Source organism: Myodes glareolus, chromosome 4, assembly GCF_982192425.1.
Source record: "Myodes glareolus chromosome 4, mMyoGla1.1, whole genome shotgun sequence".
In the NCBI taxonomy this organism is placed as follows: Eukaryota; Metazoa; Chordata; class Mammalia; order Rodentia; family Cricetidae; genus Myodes; species Myodes glareolus.
The window spans coordinates 87,179,345-87,199,635 of record NC_142029.1 but is presented as its reverse complement, the minus strand read 5'-3'; the positions used below and the strand labels follow the sequence as shown (position 1 = coordinate 87,199,635).

General features: G+C 34.2%; 2 protein-coding genes across 2 annotated transcripts; both read left to right on the top strand.

Annotated features, from left to right (window-relative positions):
• The first annotated feature begins 4,550 nt into the window (after positions 1–4,550).
• On the top strand, positions 4,551–5,490 carry LOC125388884 (olfactory receptor 8B3-like). The gene is given in 2 exon segments (XM_048417231.3): positions 4,551–4,865; positions 4,867–5,490. Coding segments are annotated over 2 exon segments (933 nt in total). The 5' UTR covers positions 4,551–4,556.
• A 12,623-nt stretch (positions 5,491–18,113) lies between these two features.
• On the top strand, positions 18,114–19,046 carry LOC125388796 (olfactory receptor 8B3-like). The gene has a single exon (XM_048417107.3). The coding sequence runs from the start codon at positions 18,114–18,116 to the stop codon at positions 19,044–19,046; it is 933 nt and encodes a 310-aa protein (XP_048273064.1).
• The last annotated feature ends 1,245 nt before the right edge of the window (positions 19,047–20,291 follow it).

Genomic DNA, 20,291 nt, shown 5'->3' with positions numbered 1-20,291 from the left:
AGATGTTAAGAGCATAATTTATGCTGGTATAATTGAATCTAGATATGAAAATACGACCAACAGAAACATAAGATTTTACATAAAGGTGTAAAGTGATATATTTGTCATTGATTTAAGGAGTCTGACTATCTGACAAGTTGGCAATTAAAGGAGATATTTTGCTCACCAGAGGGTGATGTACAGAAGATAATAGATGTTCTAAATTACAAGTCAAAGACACAAAATAAGAAACTTCATGAATGATGGGAAAAGGCAATCCTAATGTGGATTTAAAGATTATTTAAAAAATGTTTTTTCATTATTTGACCAAAAAGAAAATATGCATGTTCTTAATAAAAAATAGTAAAAATAGCCAAATATTTTAATTAACATTATTCTTAAGTGCTACGCAGGTCATATAGGATGAGAAACTGTGAAAATGGAAAATTTCTGTTGTAACCTTATCCAGTTGTATGACAGATTCTGTTTATGCCAATTTGCCAATGGGAATGACGTGCTAATGAAAGCTGATTCTTTTGAAACTTTTAGAGTGAATGAGCCTTTGTACATCTATACATAGAACTCCTGAATATGTCTATTATAAGCAAACAAAGAAAATTAAAGAAAACAATGCTTCAATATCACATTCACCTTTTAAGTTAATGGAGAAGACAATGAAAGCAAGGAACATCTTATAACATTTTTCAGTTATAGTAGGGCAGACACATCCTCACTGAGAATGGTGAAAGGTGTTGACTAAGCATTCTGAGGAGACCGCCAACCTCATCTATCTTACATGGAGCAGTAGGAAACCCACCAATATTAACGGAGCCCCATAGGTGAATACATTGGCTTAGCTTTATTTGAAAGGCTGAGTACTTTGATACTTGTGGGAAAAAAATCAGTATTGACTCTAATGCTCACCAGACATTAATAAACTGGCATAACAAATTTTTATGCCTGTTCATCTGTTTGTTTATTTGTGTATCTGTCTATTAATCCACTTTTCTGTCTATTGATCTATATTGAACAAACTGTCTGAGTTGCTCCCCAAAAAGTTAGCCCCCAAAATTCATAGCTTCTGTGATTTCATATAGGTTACTTAAAGTTTTAAGATAGTGGTATCTTGACTGGTCAACATAATTTTCTTTTCCTTTTATACATTAAAATAAGTTTGAGAGATTCATATAGCTACTGAGTTTTTTAAGTTTTAAAAGGAAATTAATTAATTTCAAATGGAACAATTCAATTTAAGCTGAAATTACTAATTTTTCTCTAAGGAATACCTATAAAGCTTCAACTATATAAGAATCTCATGTTGGATTTCAAGCGAATGCAAGAGTCATCTTTGGGGGTTAGTGATGCACCATCTAAATCAGCAGATACTGGGGTGCAGTTATGGTAAAAGTGATACTTTTTTAAGGTGGTATTTTTTTAAATTTTTCTAGACAGAATTTCTCTGTAGATTTGGAACCTTCCCAGGAACTAACTTTTGTCGAGCAGGCTGGCCTTGAATTAACAGAATCCACCTGAGGACAAAAGGAGTACATCACCATGGCCTGGCCTATGATCATACTTTTAAAGTAGTAAAACAATTTTCTGGGAATATCTAAATAAATTACAAACTGTTAAGCTTTTATTTAAAGTATTTCATCCAAATGTTTATGCCAATAGGGGCACATACTAGATACTCTTTAGAATGAATGGAGTCCAACGTATGTTGTACCCTCTCAACTTTGCTCCAATCTCAGTTGGATGAACTGAAACCAAACTGTTCAGCCAATATCCAAGGTGCAAGCTTTATACAAAAAAATAAATTAGAATATGAAAAGGATATATTAAAGAAGCATAGCATGATTCATAATAAGCAAATGATTTGCCAATCTGTTCCATCCTTGTGTATAGTTTACCTCCCAGTAGAAAGGTCAATTTTAACTGAAAATTTTATTGATTCTGCAGAGACAAAAGACAATGCCCTTCAGCTTACAAACACTTGTATATTCTGATTAATTAATTAATATATTTTTGAACTGTGTGAGTTACATAAATTTCAAATAAGTCTTGTTTGTAATTGTTTCTGAGTGTATACTGTCTGTACATAGTTTTTGTAAATCTTTACTTTTTCAAATGTTAAAAGGCCAATTTTTGAATACTAAGATATTTCACATTGAATACAATATGCTTAAAGCTGTTATATGTAAATTGTATATGCAAATCTGTTAAATACATAACATCAGGTAAAAAATATAAATCTTTAAATTTGGCACTATATAATATGTGACATAAGAAGATTTTCATATAAAACAGAGACTCTGTGAGTATATTTCATTCAGACCTCTTCACCAGACCGTTTTTTCAGCTCTGCATACTAGCATCTATTATGTCTCTTTGTTTCCCTACATTACTATCAACTGTATGTATATAATTGTATGTATCTATATAAAATATTAAGAATGGAGGAGGGATAACATGTTTATCTTTCTAAGACTGGATTTATTTATATCTATTTAACTTCTATTTCTATTATAAAATTTAGATTATTTTATAATTAGCAACATAATAAAATGCAAATTAATAATAATATATTAATGTCACTACACAAAGTATGTTGTATAATGTATATTTATATTATATAATTATTTAAATATTATTAACATAATAAGTCAAAGGAAAGTAAAGAGGAAGATCATTAATTTGAGGGTGAGATAAAGTATGAGCATGGGAGTGGTTGGAGGAAGAAAAGGTGTTTGATTCAATTATATTTTATTTTCCTAAAAATTTAAGAGTTTTTATTTATATATTTTCATACTTTTTTTGAAAATTAAAGTAAATTACAAATTTCCCTACCCTACTTCCAACCCTTCCCTCGAAGAACTTCTTGCTCTCTGTAAAATTCAGGGCCTCTATATCTTTAATCATTGTTACATATATCCATACATTTTTGTAAGTATGTAAATACAACGTCTTAGTCCATATAATGATATTTCTTTTTATATGAGTTCATAGCCGATCACTTGATATTGATATTGGTTAACCAATTAGAGTGGGTTTCTCTGTGAAAAAGTCAATTTGTTCCACTCTCAGCATTCTATAGAATTGTCTTCAGTTCTATAGGGTTGAGGTCCCATGAAATTTTTTTCTCCTATGTTAGCATGTCTTCTGGGATCATTTTTTTCAGAAATGTATTTATAATAATAGCATTTGCAATGTTTCTGACAGTTCAACACTGGAAATGACTTGCTATAACACTGTGCAACTTTCAGATACAGAATTTAGTACGGAGCAGAACCTATGGATAATTTTCATTTAACTACAGAAGCAAGAGAAGAAACCCAAACTCAGATTTCCCTTCAGATCACAAGACAACTGGGGAGGCAAGAGTCTTTCTGTCAATGCCTGGGGATGCATGTTCTCTAGAGTGAATGAAAAGGAGGAGTGTAATTGTGGGTCCCTCAGGTAATTAGGATTGTGATCCAGGGTGGATTCACTTTCCTCCGAGCCCTCTTTGATTTAAATGTTCTTCTGTAGAGACATTCTTCTGCCCTGCTTGTAAACAAATACATCCTGAGGTTAAAGGGCAATTTCTCTGCTTCCAGAAAATACTCAAAAGATTAATCATAATGTTCTGCAATTCAGAAAATGGTACAGGAAAATTTAATCTTATGTATGTCTTCTTTGAATTGAAATATCTGAAACCTCTGAATCTGAAATATTTATCCTGATAAATAAGGATTAATGGAAAAGTAAGAAACCGCTAATGTTTGGATTGAAAATTGTGAATTTCTGAATTTCAGGTATACTAACACCTTCCTTTTCTTTCTTTTTAAATGAATGTTTTTATTGTATTGATACAAGATAATTTTCACATAGTATAGTCTGATTACAGCTTCTTCACTTTCAACTCCTCTGATGTCCTCCTAGCTTCTTCTCTTATCCAAAATCCATTCCCTTTCTGTTTCTTAAAATAAAATGGATGTTAGCAACTTCTTCCCTGTCCTGTTCAAAATGACATCAAAATGAAACAGTCAGAAGAAGATGGATTAGAGTGAGATGTTGGTGGCCAGGGGAGTTGCAGCATCTTTGTTAGAGGTTTCTTGCCTGGTCAAGGTTCAAGTCTTCTGGAGTCATGACTCTGATACTGGGGCAGGAAACATTCTTGCATACCTCTCTTTTTCTTTTAGTTTTAGATTAGGCTCATGATTTTCATTCACACCACAGCAAAAGTGAATCTGGAGCAGCTGGAAAACCTGTGTTTTCCATGCATCTACTTCCAATTCTGTTATATGGAGGTCTGTATTAAAAAAAAAAAAAAAACAGGAAATAGGAGAATAATGAATCCTTCTCAGTGTATTCTCCTTTATCTTGTGATTTATTTTAGAAATCGTAAAATTTCAGTATCAATTTCTTCCTTAGTTAAGATAATTTGTTTGTGACTGTAACATTGATTCTACATGCATAGTGGCGCTTGAAAAATTATTTCCAGCATATATATCATGAACGGAAAGGACGCATGACTAGTGTGAATATTTCACTAATACAGCTCTACTCTCTGTGTCCACAGATTCCTTTAGAGAAAAATGGACACAGTAAATGTCTCAGTGGTGACTGAATTCATTCTGGTAGGATTTTCAGACCAGCCTGATCTCCAAATACCCCTGTTCTTTCTGTTTCTAGCAATGTATCTTACCACTGCATTGGGAAATTTGTGTTTGATATTTCTAACTGTGCTGAATTCTCACCTCCACACTCCTATGTACTTTTTTCTCTTTAACTTGTCCTTTATAGACCTCTGCTATTGTTCTGTGTTCACTCCCAAAATGCTGATAAACTTTGTATTAAAGAAAAATGTAATTTCTTACAATGAATGTATGACCCAAGTCTATTTCTTTTGTTTTTTTTGTTATTTCTGAGTGCTATGTGTTGACTTCAATGGCCTATGATCGCTACATGGCCATCTGTAACCCATTGTTGTATAATATTGTCATGTCTCCTACATTATGTTTGAATCTTATGCTTGGTTCATACTTTATTGCATTTTCTGATGCTGTAGCTCACACTGTGTGCATGCTGAGACTGACCTTCTGTGATGCCAACACCATTAACCACTATTTCTGTGATATTCCTCCTTTGCTCCAGCTTGCATGCACAAGCACATACGTCAACGAATTTGTCATTTTTGTTGTTGGGAGCATCAACATAATTGTTCCTACTTCTACTATCTTTATCTCCTATGGGTTCATCCTTTCCAGCATCGTCCACATCAGTTCCTCTGAGGGCAGGTCCAAAGCCTTCAGCACCTGCAGCTCTCACATCATTGCTGTTTTTCTGTTCTTTGGTTCAAGTGCACTTGTGTACTTCAAACCCTCCTCAGCTGGGTCTTTGAATGAAAGAAAAATCTCTTCTGTCTTTTATACCAATGTGGTCCCCATGTTGAATCCCTTAATCTACAGCTTAAGGAACAAAGATATTAAAGTTGCCTTTAGAAAAACCCTGAGCAGCAGGAAGTTCTAAATGGACAGGTTTGTCTTTATGCCTCTTATTTTTACACAGAAGTAGTTCCAATTGATGTGTAATATTATATTGGGAGACATCTTTTTCTTTCATAGAAAATGTTTCACATCTCACTTTATTTTTTCCAGTTTAAGAACAGGTAGAATCTCTTGGTATAATCTTGAAGCTACATCTGATTCTTTCTTCATTAAATAAAGTCTGAGTCTTCTAGATTTCATTTTCATATTTCTAGTCTTGGACATCTTCTTTTAAGTCATGTATACCATTTCCATGCTCTGTCTTATTTAAAAAAATAATATTATTGAAACAATTTAGCCTTTCCCCATTCATTAAAAATTTGCCTTTTTCCCCTCTATCAACTAAATCAGGTCTTCAAATAGACAAGTGAAGCAACACTAGTATGGTGGTTTCAACTGTGTGTGGGCTTCTCATTTTGAATACATGTTTAATTAATTAATTAAATTTAAGTAATGTGTAACTCAAACATCTGATTCTTTTTTATTTACATTTTTCCATGAGAAAGCAACATATCCCTTTTAATTGCCAGTGTATTAGGTATGATTTATTTGTTATTGATAGCTTATTGCAAACTATAGAGTATCCTAATTGTTTCAGGTTTCAAGTGACCTATTAATTCACATGTTCTTTTGAATATTTTATTACTATTTTGGAAATATGAGCATGAGACTATATTTCATCTTTAAAACTGTATTATGGTTGTCTGTTGTGGACTCCTGTGTTTAGAGTTTCTACAGTGGTCACTTTATTTTGAATTGTTCCTTTGGTTAGAACAAGCCAGGAGTTTTGCAGTAATGAGTTTAGTTCATTTACAAAATTAAAATTATATAATTGTAATGTTTCAAGTATCTAGTAACTCAATAAATAAAGTCCAGGGACAGAAAGTGTGCCAGCAAAAGTCATTAAAGCAGGAGTCACAAATAGGGACAGTCAGTAGTTTTCTCCTGCAATTGGCTCATTGAGTGGTTCTGGCAAACACAGTATCATCAGAATCTTAACTTTCTTCTGTTGAGCATTGCAAATATTTCCCTTGTTTTATTAACCTCGCATTATCTTTCTCACCAACAATGACTGTGCATTAGTATTGTTTGGGGTAATGAAGATTACTTTATTGGGAAATGAAGGCAGGCTACATTTGCTGAGTCCAAGTAGAGTGAGGACAGCTAAGTCAAGGAATAAAAAGAGTGGCCATTGAGACTCTAGTTAGGATGAGAGCTTCACACAGTGCAGGGCAGTCAATGGAAGCCTCTCTGGCTTCTTTTAGCATTCCTGGAACTTGATGTTGTAGGGGCTATGAGAGTGGCTCCAGCTCACACTCAGGGTGCCGAAGGCAAAATGCTTTTCAGGAATGAAGGTGGTATAAAAGATTTCTACAATAACTTTACATAGGCTAATGCTCTTCTCAAGTGCTCTTTTTTTGTTCTTTTTCTATGCTGATGATAGTGTCCTACATCTAGCTTTTATATACTTATTCTAAAATCTATAGGAGCCTTGAAGCAAAGAAGAACTAAGTCACTCACCATGGCAACACAAAGGTCCAAGACCATAGTAGCAAAACCTCAACAAGACAAGGGGGTGCACAGTTTCCAATGGCAACTTTGAGACACAGATCCATTGTTAGTAGATTTGCATGTTAAGAATTGGCATGCTTTTCTTATAACCTTGGTTGGACTTTTGTGACTCTTAGCTTTCGTTTTTTTCATTTTCTATTGTTTTTATGGAGCTACATATTTTTCTCTGCTCCTCTCCCTTCCTCCCCTTTCCCTTTTACCATGTCCTTTTATCCCCATGCTCCCAGTTTACTCAAGAGATCTTGTCTTTTTCTACTTCCCATGTATATTAGATCCGTGTGTGTCTCTCTTTGGGTTCCCTTTGTTTTGTAGGTTCTGTGGGGTTGTGAATTGTAGGATGATTTTCTTTTCTTTATGCCTAAAAGCCACTTATGAATGAGTACATAATATATATATGTATAAAATATATACATATATATATCTTTATGGGTCTGGGTCACCTCACTTAATATGATGTTTACTTCATCCATACATTTGCCTGCAAATTTCAAGACGTTATTATTTTTCTCACTGTGTAGTATTCTATGGTGTATAGTTTTCCTTTCACAAAAAGTCTTTAGTTTAGTTGAACTTATTCTGAGGTGAAAATGAGCTAATTATGTGTAGTTAGGAAGGCAGGCTTGTAGGTGTCTGTAGTCCTTGTGGAACAATATATCTAACTATGAAGAATGTCCCAGTATATATTCTTCATATCAAAACTACATGACTAAATGAAGAAGTCATATATTTGACCATCCACAGATATGGATGCTCATATGAATGAGATGCAATCATAAGATTACATGTATGAAAATGCATTATATTAGGGAGATATCATAGCTGTTATTATACAAGTGAAATTACAGAAAAATAAGAACAGTTTTCAAAATAAGTTGTAATTGTATTGTGGCATGTAATAGCTCATAATAAACGCAACTAACAACCTGGAAATTGTGAAGATTGAAACATATCTCTGGAGGGGTTAAAAAACTTAATTGACAATTAAGAAAAGTTTAACCCAAAGGAAGTTAGAGATAAGTAAATTATTCCATCATTGTTGACTTTCATATGGGCTTCCCATAGAGGATTTCTCTGCAAAATGAACAAAATATCTACCAAATGGACCGTAATAGCATAATAAATGTATCAAGCCCAAAGAGATTATTTCCAAATAAATACTTAAGAGCTGCCTTTTTCCCTTTGTGAAACAATGTGAGTGGATAAAGTGTTTATAGTCAAGAGTCTTTTTAAGACAATCACCTGAAACTGGGCTGTGGTATCACACACCTTTAATCCTAGCACTTGAAAGGCAGAGATGGGCAAATCTCTATGCATTTAAGGCCATTCTGGTTAGTTCCAGGACAGTAAGGACTGTTTCACAGAGAAACCTGTCTCAAGGAAACAAAAGAAAAAACAAACAAACAAACAAAAACAAAAAAAAGGGAAAAAAAGCAAATTATGAAACATGAAAAATTGTAGTTACTCTGGCAAGACTTTTCATTCTAGATAGATAGAGGCTATCCTCCACAGTGTTTAGGAACAGAAGAATCCCATGCATCCTGTTATCCTGGTTTTGCTTTCTCAAAATATAAATTAGTGAGAGGATGTTATATATTAATGTAACATCAATCATGAACAGAAGTAAAGCATATTCACTATGGAGGGCAATCACTTTTTAGACAGTACAGGACACACCCAGACACAAAGTTATTGGCATAGGGAGAACAAGTCGGGCAGGGAAGAGAGAGGCGCTGCATCTGGATCTGGCAAAGAGCAAGCAACAAGCAAAAACTAAAGTTTTTTCACTTATTTATTTATTTATTTATTTTATTTCTTTCTTCAATAGTTGGTTTTTAAGGAGAAAAAAATGGAAATGTATGTTAGGATGAATTGGGAAATCCTAGTTAGCTAGGTTAGCCAAGTGATGAATTTCGATTATTAGACCTTCATGTTTTGTCTCAGAAATAATTCAGTTGAACAGAATGGTAGAGTGCAATAAAGATTATTTTTTATTAATAGCGCTTTAAAGAGAGTGTATTTTCATTCGAATTTATAGAACTTCATTTTACCCTCCTCTACTATCTCAATAAAGTCTCTTGAAATTTGAAAATTTTTTTCAAGTATTTGTTAGAAGTATTTTTATAATTGCTGTATGCTAGGGTCAAACTGAGGGATTCACTTCAGTTAGTAAGTACTCTAATACTTACCTATATCCTCAGAAAATTATTATGTCCACTCCATTTGCTAACACTAACAATCTAATAAGGAATTTAATAATTCTATGCACCAAAAAGACGAATAAAATATCGGAGAATTAAAGTATTATTCATAATAAAAGCCCCAACAAATTTACACTGAAAACTGTCTAACATTGTTAAAAGAAGTGAATCATTAATTCACATAAATATACTTGCTCATAACTTAGATATGTCATGGTTGATATAATGCTTCCACAGTCAGGCAGGCACATGCTCTTGCCACCTGCATGCCTACACACACATGTGCACCCACACAACAGAAATAGGCACATATCATACCACAAAATGTAATTAATGAGGAATTAACCAAAGAGCTGAAAAATTTGTAGGAGAAAACCAAAAAACCCTGCTTTAAGAAATTAATGAGATAACCACACAGAAAGCACAACTTTTAATAAGTGGACAGAAAAAAACTTACTAGTGTTGTCAATACTTTTCCAAAGCTGTCAGTAGAATCAGTGCTATACCTATCACATCCCAATGATATTTTAAAATTAACATTCATAAATATCAAGAAACTATGAATATGCAAAGCAACCATGAGAAAAATATAGATTACTCCCATATCCAAATTTCAAAACTTATTAAAAGCCTATGGTGATCCAAATATTGTGGTATGGAGATAAAAGAGTCTTGAAACACTGTTTAAGAATAAAGTCATTCGAGGAGAATTCTGAGTGCTTCTAGAAATACTCCAAGAAAACAAGACAAGTATCTTATGACTTCAGTTTCTTCAAAAATGCAGAACTATTCTTGGAATATGCTTTTGTGCCCTTCCAGGTGTAGCAGTTATCTGTGAATTAATCTCATATTATTCATTACAACTGGCTATTGTTATTTGTTTATATTACTCTATGGAAAAACATCTGTGTCACATGTGGTTTGTACTTGTGATTACACAGTTTACTCAAGCAACACTTTTTTACCCTTAAAGTATAAATCATCTGATATTCTGATTACCGTTGTCTATTGCATGAGACTATAGCCCACCTCATTTATAAGACCCATTCTAATAGTTCCCACTGCCTCAAGAGTGGTAGAAAAAAAACAAAAAGAGATGGAATAGAGAACCCAGAAACAAGTTCTGAGTTGAAGGTTTAAGGAACATTTGAAGAAGTTTCCAAGAACATATGTCAAGGGGGGATGGTCACTCTTTTCAAGTAGGGATAACTGAAAGTATGCCGGAAGCAAAGACCTGTATTTTGAGATCTACGTTTTGTTTACAGCCAATAAAGTTAATCTCACAAGTTAAGAAAAAATATTTACCTCTATCCTGTCTGCAGGGTCTTAGAAATCAACCTGGTGTCTCATCTCCTAGCAGAGACCTGCAGGAACCAGGCTCCGGAACTCATTAGCATTTTCCTTTGTTAGTCAACAATCACAGATCCTCAGTATTTACTTATCAGCTGGGGATGTCTCCGGACCTGAATTCCAGCAGACCTGAGCTTCCTGACACCTTTCTTGTCCCCCTCTTTGCCCATTTGCTATATAACAGCTTCTGAGGAAGTAATAAACAAGACGGCTTGATCAGAAATCCTGTCTTTGCCGTCATTTCTCGTGTCTCTTGTCTTCTTTCATTCTTCTCCTCTAGGTTTATCAGGGACCCCCGTTCATATCCCGCAGGTCAGGATAAAAGTAGACAGGCAAGTAAGTTATATTCGACCCACAATAGACACTGCATATCACTTACTCCAAGTGAGTCAAATACCCAGAATTAAGATTTTTTCAAAAAAGTGTTGACAGGAAAAACACTGCCAAAAACTCAATCTCACAAGTGGTGATGACTTCTATACAGTAACACAAAAACACAGGCACCCATAGAAAAAGAGAGGAGATTCACCATGAGTACACTTCTCTCATGTAGGTAAAACTGTCCACTTATGAGAGTATACACCATTGACTTAAGCAGATCTATAGTGACCTGGAAGTCAACCTCCTTGTCACGCTGTCCAAGAGTTTCTAGATTGAGTTAAGAGAGGTGAGATACACCCTGTCTCTAGCTGCACTATTATATGGACTGGCTTCCAGACTGATTGAGAAGGATAAAATAAGTCGAGCAGTGACAAACCTTTCTCTTTATTGACTGTGTCCAGTGTGACCAGCTGACCATCACTTCTGCTACCTCAATTCCCCATCATGATGCTCTTTACCCCGGTCTGTGAGCCATATAATCCCCCTTTCCTTTAAGATGTTGTTACCATAAATTTGTCTCAGCAATGAGAAAGGTAATTGCTGAATCACTGAGCAGAATATTTTACAACCATAGACTATACAGATAACTCTTCTTAGCCCACAATGACAACCTGCTAGTGAAAAGAGCCATGTATTGTCTATACATGTCTACAAGGAAACATGCAAATTTTCAATGAGCTGTAAGATTTAGCCAATAAGAAGTTAGAGCTAATGGGCCAGGCAGTGTTCAAATGAATACAGTTTCTGTGTAATTATTTCGGGTGTAAGCTAGCCGGGCGGGTGGGCGGGCCAACAAGCAGCTCACTCCTCCATGTTACAGCAGACCTTTGGGTAACAGGGACTCTTACACTGCGAGATGATTATAGGCCGCATTTGTATGAAATAAAGCACAGTGAAGACAGTCCAAGAGAGCATCTGGCCCTGGAGATTCTTGGAAGAAATGGAGAGAGAAGGTTTTTTTGTTTGTTTGTTTTGTTTTTGTTTTGTTTTGTTTGTTTGTGTGGTTTTTTTGTCCCTGAAAAGCAGTGAAATAACTGTCCCCATGGTCTTAACTTTTTTATGAAAATTTCTAGAAATAGTTTAGGGATTGTATTTTTTCTTGGTAGGATAAGTTGCAAGTTATTGAATATCAAAGTTAAACTCAAAGAGGGCCTGAAGACAAATTCTGAATTCCTTGGCTTTCATGTACAATTCTCATATAGAATTTAAGTTGCAGATTGATCAAGGTAGAGCTAGAAGATAAGGATTTTTTTAAGGTTGAATTTTTGGTGAACAAATAGAAACAATGTCTTTTGGAAGTAATAGAGAATTAGAAAGCACAAAATATCTATAGAAGATTTAAAAAATTGTCTTGAGTTAAAATTTGTCATTTTGCCATTTCTAGCCTTTAACTCAGCATTTAGTTGTTTTTACCTTATAAGAGATGTGTTGTCTATTTCAGGTACTGGGCATTTCTAAATACATGAAATTTAATTTACCGTTTACACTGCCCATTATTTGTTCCTGTATTAATATTCTTGGTTTTAACTTGGAAATACTTGTTAGAAAAAAAGTAAATTACTGTTTTTGGGTAGATTTTTACTTATTTACTTACTTTTTTACTTAGTATTATTATAAGATTTGATTTTCTGATTTCATCTTTCATTACTGCTCCTTGGTCATAATATCAGTGGTCCAAATATTTGGCAGAATTGACTGGGGTCTCCTCTTCCTCCTCCTTCATTCTTATGTGCATTGATGTCTACCAGGATAGTTCCAGACATTGCTGATACTATTCTAAGACCAATTTTACACCTTTTGCAATTTTCTAGGCCATTTTCTTGGCAGGGTGGAGAAAATGAAGTCTCACTTAAGTTCTTGATCTATAATGCAAACTCCAGAAAATTATTACAACACAAATCAGATGGATAAGGCATAAATGGATGAAGTTTCTATCAGGAAGAATTACATAGCCATTGGCTGATGAGGCCTCCTGGCTACTCCAGTTATTCAGGAAGCTGAGATAAAATGATGGTAAAGTTGAGACCTACCTGGACTGTTGATCAGTACCAGTCTAACCAAGGCAACTTAGAAAAAAAATCTGAAAGTCAAATTTGAAATAGAGAATAGAGGGAGGGAGAGATGAGGCAAGCTTGTCTAAAATTCAGTGGTAATGTACTTATCTAACAGGTGAATTTTTCAGTCTGATCATTAGTAAGACACATAAAAAAGCGGTACATGAAAGGATCAGGTATATTGTAAATATCCTGTTTATAACAACACATACCCATTATAAGTTATTTGTTTTATACAAAAGTGCTTCAGTGCATTCTTTATTCAAATTTATTAATGCCAAATTTCTAATAAAGTGTTATAAAACTTTAATTAGATTGTCATTTATGTGAACCATAATGTTGTCAGGAAAAATCTCAAGTATAAAAGATTCGCCTTGCTGGAAATAATCTAGCAGAATCAACTCAAAATAAACAATGGGACATATACTTATATATTCTCTGCAGATCTTTATACCAGGTCCAAACATTGACTTTATATCTAATTTTTATATCTAATTTTCAGTCTGGATTTTTTTATTTTCTCAGTTAAACTGTTTTATCTCAATAAAGCCTTTCCTTAAGGAACCTTTTCAAGTACGTATTTATTTTTAAAGGTTTATTCTCTCTCTCTCTCTCTCTCTCTCTCTCTCTCTCTCTCTCTCTCTCTCTGTGTGTGTGTGTGTGTGTGTGTGTGTGTGTGTGTGTGTTCACAGGTATGCACACACATCTAAGTGTGAAGGTACTCATGGAGTCTAGAAGAGGATTCTGCATTTCAAGAGCAAGAATAATAGATGATTGTGCGTTACTTGTGAAGGGAGTTGGGAGCCAAATGGATGTCCTGTATCTGAGTAGGAAGGGCCCTTAATTACTTATCCATCTTCCCATTCCCTCAAGTATGTGCTATTATTATCAGTGTTATTGTTTTACACTGCTGGATATAGAACTTAGAGATTCACATGCACTAAGCAAGTACTACACTTTAGAGGACCACTGTTAGCACATTGAGTTTTCATTTTTTGAATGTGTTTATTTCTTTTATTTCCAGAGGAGAAATAAGGCTGGCATTTCTCAAGTCCAGATTGTTATTTATTCAAAGAGTCATGAGCTGTGCTAGGAAATAAATATGACACTTTTTTAGTTGTGGATCACTGTATGTCATGTGTGTAGCTCAGGAAACATTCAGAGGGCTTCCACTATTTCTTTAAAATCCCAATTAAGAAAGCTGAAACCAGGCATCTGTCACTGGCACTAAGATCTGACTTTGGAGTCATGAAAGCAACCTACATCTTTCCTGCCAGCTATTGCTTCTGTGGCCACCCTTGCTTACCCCTAAGCTCAGGCTTTGGGCAGACCCCAGCAAAGCAATCCCAGCTGCTTCTCAGACTTTGTCTTCCTCAGCAGCCATTTATTTCACTGTAGCTTCCATATATCAATTAGGGGTGATGTTTAACATACAGATTATTGCTCGATTTCCATAATTGTCATAAAGTATAATTACAGAATCCAAATGATGTATTTCAGTTTCAATTCAAGTTCCTATGATACTCTGTACTTAGCATCTTTGTGTTGAGCCATATAATACTATGTTAGAGAATTTTGTAGCTCATCACCCTAGATAAGCATTGGTCTAGAAAACGAAATACATGTAAGTCAGAAGGTATAGCCTCCATATGCATGTATACATATCTATGCACTTACACACAAAGTATATATACCACAAACTCCTATAAAACAAGTACATAGACCAAATACATATGTAGAAACATGAAAAATTGAGAAAGTAAAATGTGCTGTAAAAAACAGGTAATTCTGAAAATAACAAAATCTTAATAGAATGAGGGTATTATGTAAAATAAGAAACAAGGAATCTATAATAAACATTTCATTGATAACCCTTTTGAAATTTTTATTCAATGAAGCATTGAAAGTTCTAGAAAAGAGTCATTGGGCATGAAAAACCAACAACTGCTATTGTGCTATTAAAATAGATATCTTGAAGGATGATTTCTCTTTACAGAGGATATGGCCCTCTCTATCAAAAATTCTAATGAACAAAATAAAATCCTATAATTAATACAAACATTAAACAAACTATAAATATTAGCATTTAGATATCAATTGCATTTTAGTAAACTAACCATGAGTAGTAGGAAGTGGAAACGAAGAAATTAAGCATATATACTAATGCATATTAATAGATTCCAATAGAGAGCAGAAACAATAAAATCTACCAATTTTTTGAAAGAAATTAATAAGACATAATATAAGGAAACATATCCTCATTAGTAGGTTGGAAAATAATATTGTTAAACAACAATTTTTAAACTACCCTCTACACGCTTAGCTGAGATAAACAAACAAGCAAACAAAAAACAAAATGTCACTTAAAAAATGTCCATGGGATGATTTTTGTTTGTTTGACATTAGTAACATTGAACTTATAGCATTAATTTTGATGCTCTCACTTTTCTTCAACTTTTGGGAAAAATTTGAAAATTATTGCTATTTATTATTTTTGAAAGGCTGGAATGCAACATTCACTCTTGTTTTGTTTTTTCTGAGTGGCTGCCAGGTGTTCAAAATATGACAAATACAGTCAGTGCTCTGAAAACAGCAGAGATTAGAACCTACTGCACAACAATATCCAAATAAGTTGAATTATGACATTTCACATACTTCCTTCCATTCTGGGGATATGCTAGGTGGTAGTGTGACTAGGGGCTTTCATATCTCATGTCTTTGACAAACATTGTGTACAAGTGTGGTGATCACGAGTCCACATCCATATATCTAATCTTACTGGAATTGAAAACAAGACTACCATCAATACTCAACCATAGCCAAGCCTTCTAGATAGTAGCCAGACATTGGCTTTATCCAAGGATGTTTTTGTGCATTGGAAGTATCATGCACTTCTTTCTTCTATAGGCAGAAATCAGTAGGCAACAATTTTCAACATTTACCCCCATACTGACCTAAGAGTATTAAGTATGCAAACTGCCAATCTAAACCACCATACCTTTCTCAATGGCATTTGGGATCATAGTATATATTGTGTTGTCCTGAAAAACCTATGAACAGGCTAGACAGAAAATTATACTATAGATAATCCATGAACAAAATGTGACATTGGATATGTATATGTACATCACATTCATTTCCTAAGATTAAGTTTTCATCCTTAGTTTGTAGTGTTATGTCAAGAACAATGCATGGTTAGAAGCTAGCTTATTTTTCCCTATCAGATCCACAGAGGCTGGTTTCATGACAGGTCAGGATGAAGGGAACTCACGCTTAATTTTCGAATTCCTCGTAGTTCCTTAGAGATTTAATGAGTTCATAACTGTTGTTTATTTTCTGTGTTAATGAAGTAGGGTACTGCACTTCATTCTCAATCATCTTGGTGAATTATAAATAAATAATTTTCAATTTCCCTGGGGGATTTCCAATCCCTAAAGTGAAGGGAAACTTGAATAAAAATGTAAACCCTTAGGAAATGATGACAGACAAATGTCTAAGGAACAGTTGTGAAATACTTATCTCCATAGTATACACAAAATTACTCTCTTGAGAATTTTGTGTGATTATCTACCCTGTTTATAACTGAGTGTATTAGAATATTAAATGCATATTAAAACTCTTACTTATCAAATGTAAATGTGTGAAAAATTTCTCCGCTAATTGAGATGACTGTAAGTTATAATAACAAGTTATAACTTTTAGTTTGGAGACATTGACTAGATACATACTCTAAATGTCTCTGAAATTTCATTGCTCTTCCAGGATCATCCAAGTAAGCAAGCAATAAAGAAATATTGCATATTTTTATTTAATAAATGGGAAGTTTAGAAGTAAATTTACATTATTATCTTCCTGAAGACTAAATTTCAGAGATCTCACTCTTTTTCTTAGTGTGGAGTATTGAGACTCAAATGAGAGTGATAGAAGTATCCACTCAAAGTGGGTCATGGTGACTGTGAAGATACACTGATGACTTTAAGAAAGGCTAAAGAGTTATGTGGTTCCTCCTTTTTGGACAGAACCAAATTACTCCACTTTCATGGTTTTTGTTTCTATCTTTGACATTGGATTAGCTAAACTACTTCTGATTATTTAGAACAGCGTACTAATCTCAGTTTTCAAGGTCTAGCCTGTGTTAGAGGCCAGCACATGTTGCCAGAGTTTATACTTCCAATATCAACAATCAGGGGACAATTCAAGACATGGAAAAATTGTTGATGAGGATGATGAGTCTCTCTTGGTTCTGCTCTCACATTTAATATTCCTTGGCTTTCGGGAGTCACATTTTCATATAAAAGTATTGATAGTCATCTGTGGGATGGGTTTAATATTGTACTTTGTTATTTTTCTTGTTGATAATTGAGGGCAGAAAGAGTATAAGAACCAGGGGATAGATGAATACAAAGAAAACATGTTTTCCGGACACAGAATGGTAGTTACATATACAAGCTTACAGTAGTTGTAAAAGCTTTCATAAACTCTCTCCAAGTCCATTACAAGCCAACCTTAGAATTTAAAAAGAAATGCGATAGAAAATCACAACCTTAGCTAAGAGTTATTCACAGTTTTCAGATTCTGGCAGAGGAAGAGTCTGTCTTCTCTAAGAGAATACCCTCTGGTAAAACAGCTGTCCTAGTAAAAATCTACATTTTTAAGAATATATGGCCTATATATCAGCACAAATTAGCCTATGAATAAAAAAGGATAATACAGTAGGGTAGGAAGTGAAGAAGGATGGATCTGTGAATAGTTGGGGGAGGAAGAGTGAATATGAACAGAGCAAATATGAAATAATATTATATATGTGTGTGATTGTCAAAAAAATTTGGATAAGAAAACAACTATTAGGTAAGTTCTATAGGAATTAATTTATATTATATTTGTATAATATATATTATATTTTAGTATATATTATATATAATATATATAAATATATAATGTAATATATTTATATATGTAATTAATTTACATGCAAGGCTGTTGTGGGAATGGCTGTATTTTCCTCTAACATGATTCTTCTTGACTGTGTGCATAGATTCCCATAAAGAAGAATGGTGCCTGTAAATAGCTTTTCAGTGACTGAATTCATTCTGGTGGGATTAACAACGGAGCCTGATCTCCAGTGCCCACTCTTCATCCTCTTTCTGGTGATGTACGTGGTCACTGTGTTGGGAAATCTCGGTTTGATCATCTTGATTGCACTGAATTCTCACCTTCATACCCCGATGTACTACTTCCTCTTTAACTTGTCCTTTGTTGATCTCTGCTATTCATCTGTGTTCTCACCCAAAATGTTAATGAGCTTTATATCAGAGAAAAACATTATTTCTTATAGTGGATGCATGACCCAGCTTTTCTTTTTCAGCTTTTTCTCCATTTCTGAGTGTTATGTGCTAACCTCAATGGCCTATGATCGCTATGTGGCCATCTGTAATCCACTCTTGTATAATATTGTCATGTCTCCCAATATATGTTTGAACCTTATGCTTGGTTCATATTTGATGGCATTTTCTGGTGCCATGGCTCACACTGGATGCATGTTGAGACTGATTTTCTGTGATGTGAACACCATCAATCACTACTTCTGTGACATCCTCCCCTTGCTTCAGCTCTCCTGCACCAGTACTTACATCAATGAGCTGGAGGTTTTTGTTGTTGTGGGTATCAACATCATTGTGCCCAGCATCACCATCTTTATTTCTTATGGTTTTATCCTCTCCAATATTTTCCAAATAAACTCCACTGAAAACAGGTTCAAGGCCTTCAACACCTGCACTTCCCACATAATTGCTGTTACTCTATTCTTTGGGTCAGGTGCATTTATGTATCTCAAACCCTCCTCTGCCATGTCAATGGATAAAGGTAAAATATCTTCTGTCTTTTATACCAATACAGTTCCTCTGCTGAATCCTTTAATATACAGCTTGAGGAACAAAGATGTTAAAGTTGCCTTGAAAAAGACACTGACTAAAAGAAAGTATTGATCTGAAAGAGTGTCCAGTTGACAGAAATTTCTGTCCCACCAAATTCTACAGCTGTTAAGTCCCAAAGATTAATACAGAGGTCTACATCAATTATAAACTGATTAGCCCAGTATCTCAGGCTCTTCTTATCAACTAATTCTTATAACTTGTATTAGTTCATTCTTTTCTGCTAGCCATGTTGCTTGGTACCTTTTTAGGCAAGACAGTCACATCCTGCTTCCTTTGCAGCTGGGTCATGGTCACGACAGCAGACCCAAACTTCCCTCTTCCCAGAATTCTTGTCGCCCCACCTATAACTCCTGCCTGGCTACTGGCAAATCAGCATTTTATTAAAAATAATAAAAGTAACAGGATAAAAGACCATTGTCCCACAACAGTGTCCTTTGTCACATAGTTACAAGACTGGATTGTCAGTTAGTTTCATTTTTGTTAGTTTCATTTGTGTGGCCATTATGTTCCCCTATTTTTTTGGTAATTGAGTGAAAACATTTGAATGTCCTTAAACAATGTTTTTCCAATATTTGTTTTTTAAAGATGTTGAGTTCTACTGCCTGTCTTTGGCATGATCAATTTTGCATTTTCTATCACATGTACTATAAAAATTCTAGCAGGGAAATGTGTGTATTTAAAATTATGATCACTTTCATCTTCCCATGATAGAAGATCAATGTCTGATAATGGCCACGTCTCATAATGTTAGGTTAGAATTCTGACAAGTAATTGGAAGCACTCATCTGGTATGCCCTTTAGGAACATGCAGCTATGGATTTTTCTATTCTGAGCATTATGTCTTCCACTAGAGAATGTCCGTTTTACAAATCAGAAATGAAAGTTTTGATAGTAAATTAAATTTGTCCTCTCATATATACAAGTGCTATGAATTAAACATCTTTCAGCAAGAAGTTCTCTTGGTTAATTTGCCAAGTTGAGTTTTGTAATTTTTTTTTATAGAAGACATATTTTGAGTCAGGAGAATTTGGAAATAATGATTGAACTGGGGAATTTAAACGTGAAGGAATTATTTGGAGAATAAGCTAAGTTATGATAAAGTTCTTAAGTAAATATGATGTTCAATAATGACTCTGATAAAAGGGCAAAAATGACAATCCTTAAGACACTAATTCAATAAAGAAGACCATCTATCATCAAAACTGTACTTTTTAAAAGTTAAGGACATTGTTTTATTGTAAAAACTTATCTATATATAATTTGATAAACATCAGTAGAGTTAAAACAGACATTTTG

Coding starts and splice junctions, on each gene's coding strand:
- LOC125388796 (XM_048417107.3), top strand. CDS start 18,114: ATGGTGCCTGTAAATAGCTTTTCAGTGACTGAATTCATTCTGGTGGGA.